This window comes from Gossypium raimondii, chromosome 11 (assembly GCF_025698545.1).
Source record: "Gossypium raimondii isolate GPD5lz chromosome 11, ASM2569854v1, whole genome shotgun sequence".
Classification (NCBI taxonomy): domain Eukaryota; kingdom Viridiplantae; phylum Streptophyta; class Magnoliopsida; order Malvales; family Malvaceae; genus Gossypium; species Gossypium raimondii.
In genome coordinates, this window is record NC_068575.1 from 48534997 (window position 1) to 48543896 (window position 8900).

Genomic DNA, 8900 nt, shown 5'->3' on the forward strand with positions numbered 1-8900 from the left:
CCTTTTTGTCTACTGTTCAATAACAGATGAGGAATTGTGTTGTTCCAATGTCAGTCTAGAATATTCACAATATCACAGAGTATCATTCATACTGACAGTCTGTTGCCAACTTCCTGATTGGAACATATACACAGTGACATTAAAATATGATCGTCATAAGTCCTATTCTTTTACCTTCATTCATATAATTTTAGTGTACAGTTAAAAAGTTAAATTAAATGGTATATTTTTATGATAATTATTTTAATAATTTATATTTTTATAAATAAGAAAGACCAAAACAAAAATGATGGAGCGGGGCCTCCTCCGCCCATGTTTCAGTGGTTAACCACTTAACCTTTATTAATGAAAATTCTATAAAAGTGTGAGACATAATTATGTATTATGTCAGGTGTTTTAGTATGGTGAAAAAAATCCGTATCCAAGTAATAATATCGTAAATCTATATATAAATATAAACCTAACTTTTAAGGGATTCTCATTCTTTAAGAGTAAATAGGGTTAGAATAGTCATTTTCTTTTATATATTCTTTTTACTTTTATTATCAATCTGTATTTATATATTTGTAGGAAGTTAAAAGATGAAGCTTTAAAAGAAAAATAAAATTTTAGATTTGAATTTTGAGGAGTAAAAGTTTAAAATTAAGAGTAAAAATTTGATTTGTCATTCCCTTATTGAAAAATGGATAAAATGATGTAGAATCATAGTTTCATATAATCCTTCTTAATTTAGATAATTTTTTTTATGTTGATATTTAAAATAATTTTTCATTTATTTTTAGTATTTTATTTCTTAATATTAACTATGATATAATTGAATCAATAAAATATCAAACTCAACTTTTAAACCCCGATATTCTTCATGATTTTCCTTTTAAATACATTAAATATTTGAAAATAAAGGCATAATAAAAGGATTTACTAAGTATTTATATTTCCAAAAGTTTAAAAGGTTAAAAGAAAAAAACTAATCAAACTCTTTTGTTTTCCTAATAAAAGAACTAATGCATGCTCATTGATTTTAAGCCTTTTTATCTCAGATATATATATTATCACACTTTTAGTTTCTTGATAAACTAATAATAACCTAAATGTTAACATATCTAATTAGTAATTTAAATAAATTATAGTACGATAAAATATAAAAGGAAAGTAATTTGTTTTTAATAAGAAAATACATAAAATCTCATAAAAGAATAAAATTGGAGAACTAATATGTTGACTCAATCAAACCTAAGCATGGGATATTAACTCGCTTCGGTGGTCATAACTAATTCCTGTTTTGGGTTCTATTCAACCAACTAGTTGTTAACCTAGCAAGATCTCTCGATCTTCCACTAAACTAATGAGTCGGCAATAACTACTTATCTTTCGACTTCATAGTCCAAATCGGATTGGGGTAAGGGGTTCACAGATAGGAAATGTCAATTTTGAGTTAATTCTTATCTAAATGACTTTCTAGGGTTGTCAATCCTAAGGTTTAAGTTCTTCCTATCCCAAACAGCTTATCCGCTAGGAAATCTTATATAGAAATTAATTACTCCTATGTCCACTCGCTAATCACCCATAAGACGATTAGTTCCTCATGGATCACATAAACAATATAAACTTGATGAAGAAAATAAACATGAAAAATAGATCAAGAGTAAATGTTTAGAGAAATCCTGATTTGTATTAAGCAATTGAAGTTTCGTAATCCACAAAGAGTTTGTTGAATTCACAAGTCAAATTCTCCGAAAACAATAACAAAAATAAATTGAAAGAAAATCTTAAGTACAAAATAAACTAAAACTGAAAACTAAACTGAAAGGAAAATTCTAAGTTATAGAAAAGATCTCTCAAGTGTTTAATGAAGTCTATTTATAATGTTAGGGCTGGTCGTCGTCCCTAGCCCTAGTTCAGCTGATGTTTTTACATTAAATTTCATTGTGCAAATCAAAATGCCCTCAGCTCATTAATTCTTCACATACAAGGTCGGCGTCGCGACATCCTCTGCTTTATGTCGTGACATTGATGACAGTTTGCTTAGCTCAGGCTTGGATTCAGGGTTGTGTCGCGACATCCTCTTGCTATGTCAAACTTTATTCGTATTCACCCAACTATATTTATGAATGACAAACTTTGCATCTACATTTTCGGTAAACTATATTCGTATTCACCCAACTATTAGTAAATTTCTTTTTTGATCACCAAACTATGAAAAGTTACAAAATGACCATCCAACTATTCAATTTTTTCTTTTTTTGGTCACTAGCTAATGGTGGCAACTTTTAAAATTGACATAACAGCAACTTCAATCCTCCACATTTACATAAATTTGGTCCTTTTTAAAACAATTTTGCTTTTCTTTGTAACATTGAGGGTTAATTTTAAAAGAATGAGAAAAGACGAAAATTATTATCTTGAATTTTTGGGTGCTTTTATTTTACGTATATGTCCAAAAATTTAGCTAATAAATTTGATTTTTGAGTTCAGGTGAAAAAGGGTAAAAAGAAAAAGAAAAAGTAAAACTGCAAAAGAGACCAAATTACACAATGTGTAAACATTGAGTGTTAAAATTGCTATTATGCCAATTTTAAAAGCTACTACCATCCAATTGGTTATCAAAAAAGACATAATTGAATAGTTGGGTGATATTTTCTAACTTTTCATAGCTGAGTGTCCAAAAAAGAAACTTATAGTTGGGTGACTACTAGCATAATTTACCCTTACATTTTAATGATTTACCCTTACATTTTTAATGAAGTATATATTTTATTTTTTTCTAATTTTATTTATTTATGTTTTATAATTAAATTACTGAAAATAAATTTATGCTATACTAAAAATATAATAAATAATACTAGAAATCCCATCGCACGCGTATGCATGTGAAAACCACAAATTTATAACACAAATGTGTGCTAAAAAATAACATACAATAAATAAGGAAACATATGGTTTGAAACTAATTAATAGTAACACATGAAATATGCACGACATTAAAATTAAAAAGAAAGAGATTAAATTGTTTATTATTGTGTTGTCATCAATATTCTTGAGTTGGAGTCAAGTTAACTTGTGACACCAACTCAATCAAATACATTATTAATATATACAATTTATAGAAGTAATAAAATGTGCATAATAAAAATAAAATTTATAATAATATTAAAATAAAGCTGAGTGGTAAATTAAAGGTTTTACTAATGCAATTGATTTGTGTTCAAATTAGACATTTTCAAGGGTTGGGTAGCTTGTCCGGCTTGACTTAGGCCGGGTTTGGATAAGAATTTTTGTATCTTAGTCAATTTGGCCCGAGTTCAATTTAAATAATAAAAATATTTTATAAATTTAAATTTAATTATAAAATATATAAAATATCAATTAAAAATATTCTTTTATTTTTTGAACAGTAAAACAAACTTTTTGGATGATCCAACAAAAAACGGGCCTAAATATGAATTTTTTTTGAAATGGACCTCGACCCAACTTGACCCATGAACAACTTTTGTTCAAATATCACCATATGCATATTTTTATTGGTTTTTTTTAAATAAAAGACTAAAACATCCTTACATAATATAACTTATTTTAATTATGGAAATATATTTATGTAATTTTTCTAACCAAGTTGGTGACCTGATTGAGGACGACGCCAACTCAATCAAGAATTTAAATAATTATTATACATCCATCCATATTCAACATTCACTCGAACTCTAGTTAAATTATTTAGAACATAAGTAATTAAAATTTAAAAATCAAATAATTTATAGATTATCCAAAATGGACTCATATCTAAGGCTGCCATAAGTAATTACAATAAAAATGGTATAATGTTAAATTTAGATTTCAACGTTTATATTTTTTTGTCAATTTGATCCTTATTTTTTAGCTAAATTTAGCCTTTAATCTTTCAAAAAGGAGTCTGATCGCTTTTTTTTTAATAAAAATATTGACTGAAACATTAATTTTTAACGTTACTGATTTGGCAACTCGAGTGACAGTTTATGTGCACAACATGCTAACATAACACCATTTTTTTTATATATCACGTCAATAAATAATTCAAATATTATAAAAATAAAATAAAATAAATAAAAATAAAAATTAAAAAATATAAAGAGTTCATAAAATTTTTAAAAATTAGCATGAAATGCGCATGGATTGTCTTGCAGGCTGTCATGTTAAAAAATTAAACATTTTAATTAACATTCTTGTTAAAAGAATATTATTTTGACTCTTTTTCAAAAAGGTTGATGGTCAAATTTGACTCTTTTTAAAAGGTTGAGGGTCAAATTTAACTAAAAAACATACGGTCAAATTGACAAAAGAAGCAAATATTAAGGACTAAATTTGACATTATGTCATAAAATTATCTATAAATAATTTATATGATTTTGAAATTAAGGTTTTTTACAATTTTTTATCCCACAAATTGTTACCTTATCATTTATATAAAATTTATATTATTGAAAAGTTTCTCAATGAACAATTTCATTGGTAATAAAAATTAGAATATAATGATATTATTAAAAAGCACACTTGGTGAAAAAATTCTGTTAAATCTACAATCTAAAACACTATTTATTTATTGGTGATTTTATTATTTGCAAGAATTTTATCTATTTTAATGAGATTTATTTTATAATAAATTTGTGTTGCAAAAGTGAAGAATGGCCTTTTATTTTACGTTAGTAAAAGTAACATTTTATTGTATTGAATATTTACTAGTAAGAATTGTGTAATTTTTAACTTTCTATGTTATTTGATTTAATTTTATTTTAATTACAATTATTTTATATTTTAAAATTTAATGAGGTGGTAAAATTAGTTTTTAGAATAATAAATTATTTTGTAAAAAGGAAAAAGAATAACACAAAAGAAAAAGAAAAAGAAAAGAATAACTAGTATGAAAAGAAACAAGTGTTGCTCTTTAAGATTGAAAAGTCCCTTCCTCAGTTTGAGCAACTTGAACATCATGGGCTATGTTCTTCACTTCCCTCTTGTTTTTGTGTATGGAAGTTCTTAAAATTGTTGAGCTGGTTATTGAATTAGATATTGAGAAGGTGAAACTTGGGAATCATTTTCAGGTCTGCAGGTGAATGGCTCTAAGCAGTTCAGGGGACAGCATACAAACTTCAATGTAATAATCTCATCACTATAATTAAGACTTTTTCTCCCAATATCGGTTTTAAATAACATTAATTCAAATTAAAACCAATCTTATGGTGAAGAAACATAATTCTAGGCTTTAGGTACCGATCCAATTGAGGCTTGCAACATGAACTACTGTTCTGAGACACCTCAGAATTTCTGCACGTGGAACTTCGACATCTTGGAACGTCCTGCAATGTGGATCATAGACAACAAGTGCTTTATTTCTGTACTGCAGTAAGAGCCCTCCACTTTTCAATAGGCACAGAACCTGGATCCATTTTTTACGCGAATGAAACCTCGGATCATTCGAGGAATGACACTGATAATTTGGCTGTAATATCTTTGGTACGTAAGCTCCAATGCTAAATTGTTTGACCCAAGACTCCTTCACATCATACTCCTTCATCACCCAAATCAAGACGGAAAGGAAAGCTTCCCAAATTTCTCCATGTGTTGCTACTAACAGTCAAAATATGAACCTCAACAGAAGATGCTGCAGTCTGAGAGGCTGGACGCATGCCAAATCTAACAACACGACGACGAAAATACAAATGAGTTGTTCTTTTATATGATATCTCGACAACCTTATATTTCTTTGTGGTAGGATCGAAGCCAAATCCTAACACCCCAGCATGATGACTACGCTTCGGTAACTCTACATAATCCCTGGTAAATGGATTATAAATACAGAGTTCAAAGCTTGGGTGAGTGGCACTCAACAATAGCAATCCATTACATGAACTCACCAAATGGAAGCTTAGCAACGCTGGTATGGTAAGCTTCTTTGCTATCATCATAACGTTTTCATCGTTTGGATCGCTCGATAAATCTCCAAAATAAAGCTCGTTTTGGATGCAATGACCCATGATTTGTAAAATGAAGCTTGGATCGTTCTCAACCATGTGTTTGAAATGCTTGTTGACAAGCAGTTGATCTTGTATGAAGGTACGCCAGGCTCGACACACGGATTTGGATTGAACTAAGCTTAGGAGTGGAAGCCTTGATAGTATCTCAAGTGCAACCTCTTGAGGAAGACGATCCATTTCGCTAATGGGTGTTTTTTTTCTTTCTATAATATTTCTTCTTCGTGAAGTAGGGTTGAGAGGTTTAATAGAAGAGTAGGTTGTCAAATTAAAGATGGCTTCGCGATGGAAACAAAATTGAAATTGAATAGAATATTACACCTTGACATCGGCAAAATCGATGTTAATAACAAATAGAAAAGAACAAACAAAAAAGAAAAAAGTAACCACGTATTAGACATGGTAATGAGTAATTTTATACCCACAAGAATGCGGCCAAATTAGCTAAAAACTCCGGTTAAAAAAGAAAAAAAAGTTAGAGAATAGGTGGATTTCTATTATATTTATCGGAATAGGCTAAATTTGAAGAGAGAATGTGAAAATTTTGTTGACTGTGCAGGGAAGATATTGTTTTAGTGTCTGACCAAAAGTATCGACACCCTTAAAAAAAGTATCAATACCTTTTACCATGTATAGATACCATAAAGAAAATATCATTACCTTTCACTATGTATTGATACCCTTCTTCCTCCATATTTTTCATATTTTGGTGCTGTGGGGGAGTCAAGTATGGTAGAAGGGTCAGCGGAAGTGGCAACAGCGGTGGTGGATTTTTGAATTCAGCTTTTAGTTTCATGGGATTCAGTGTTAAACAAATTAGGAATTGAATTCAACTTTAAAACTAAAAAGGTTCCACAACTAGAAAGAAAACCCAGTTGTTGATAATAGTGAGTTTCTTTCTCGAGGGATGGTTTATTTTAAGTTTTGTCCATATATTTTTAACATGCATTTTTACTTTCTTTTTTCAAAATCGGTTTATTCCGATAAATCTATTGTTTCCATTTTTTTTTAAACCGGCGTTTTTGGCTAATTTAGTCCAAGAATGCAACATACTTTGGCAAATACATATATATATATATATAAATAATATGATACAAAAGTTAATTTTTTGAGTCAAACAATCAGTTTTGATTTGATTAGTCTATTTATTTATCCATTTTAATTAAATAATTTATTAAAATAAAAGAAAAATCACTTTAACTTGCCATTTCAACTGGTTTGCATGTCAACTAATCCAATTTCTTATTTTGAAGAGGTACCCAATTAATTCCCAATTGAATCATCAGTGCTGAAAATAATGAATAACATGAAAGTGAATATATAAAAATATCAAAATTTATATATAATAATAATTGTAATTAGTTAAATTTTATATGAATATATAATAATTTTAAATATAATTATGATAAGCTAGAAAAAAATTTTAAAATACAGAATTAAATTATAAATTATGATAAGAGTTAAAATATAATTTCACTGGTGATTAATTAATATATTTATAATTAAAAAGTATAATATTGTTATTACTAATTTATAATTTTATACATTTTAAAAATAAGAAATATAATATTCAATTTTTGGGACAACAGGCGTTGCCTGTCGCCCATGTTTATTATTATTATTATTATTATATGTACCAGCTCCAAACAGTTATAAATAGTCCAAAAACATTTATGCTTTTAATAACTTTTAAAATTAATTATTTAATCTTATCTTTATTAAATAAAATATTATTTATTTTATTACCATTAAAAAGTAAACTTATTTAATTGATTATAATTATTAAATTAAATATTAAATAAAATTCTCTATTAACTTTTTATAGTTACATTGATTTTGATAAAATTTACAGTAAATTTAAGTTATTCATTTTATATTACTTTTTATTAATGACATATATATCTTTTTGAAATTTTTGATTTTTTAATATTTACATTATTCTATACATAAATTCATAAATTGTTGTGAACAAAATTAAATATTATTACCCGGCTACGCCTGAGTTTAAAAGAATTAATTATAAATAAAAATTAATTATATTAAATAATTATTATTTAAGTATTTAATATTTTAATCTTATGTAAATAACTTAAGATTACGGTCTAGTAATTATGATAAGTTATGATTTGTATTTAAATCTTATATAAATTGAAATATAGAAAAAAAACATATGAGAAAATTAAAACATGACAGGCTACAAAAGTAACAATAAAATGAAATAAATATATGATTTATATGAGCTTTCTGCATATTGTTGATCTATAAATAATTTGAATTACGAACCAAGCTGTGAATGATTGTATAAATTAACTTATTTAAATATATAAAAAAGAAAATCAAATATTAATCCTAAATAATTATTTCTAATCCTTTAAAATTTTATTTTTATTTTTCAATTGCAAGTCTTCATTTTACAAATATATATATATATATATATATGTGATCCACATTTAAAAGTAAAATAAAATAAATATTTGGATAATTTTATTTTTTCTTTTTCCTTAATTGGTTGGATGCGAAATCTAAACTGACTAACAATTAATGTGCATGCTAATTGTTTTGGTACACAAATTTTTCATTATAATAAATTATTTAAATGATATAAAATCACATAAATGTGATCCAAAATATGAACATAAATTTTTTTCTAAATTTAATTGAGATAATAAACTAAAAAAATATTAAATCAAATATAATACTAAAAGAATAGTTAACTTGCAACCGAAAATAAAAGTAATATAAATGAAAGGATTTCATCTCACCCCTGCTACCCAGCCTTCTGGCTTGAGCCAAAAAGAGTAATCAAAAGAAAAAGGCATGCCTAAAATTCTCAAAGCTAAACTTCTACAGAGAAGTAAATGTATGTTCTTTTTTATAAATAGTATAGATTTAAGT

At 26.7% G+C, this 8900-nt stretch overlaps 1 protein-coding gene across 1 annotated transcript; it reads right to left on the reverse strand.

Moving 5' to 3' along the window:
* Window positions 1-5534: 5534 nt before the first annotated feature.
* On the reverse strand, window positions 5535-6185 carry LOC105800988 (F-box protein At3g07870). The gene has a single exon (XM_012632336.2). It carries the CDS (start codon window positions 6183-6185, stop codon window positions 5535-5537), a length of 651 nt encoding a protein of 216 aa, XP_012487790.1.
* Between the last annotated feature and the right edge of the window lie 2715 nt (window positions 6186-8900).

Coding starts and splice junctions, on each gene's coding strand:
- LOC105800988 (XM_012632336.2), bottom strand. CDS start 6,185: ATGGATCGTCTTCCTCAAGAGGTTGCACTTGAGATACTATCAAGGCTT.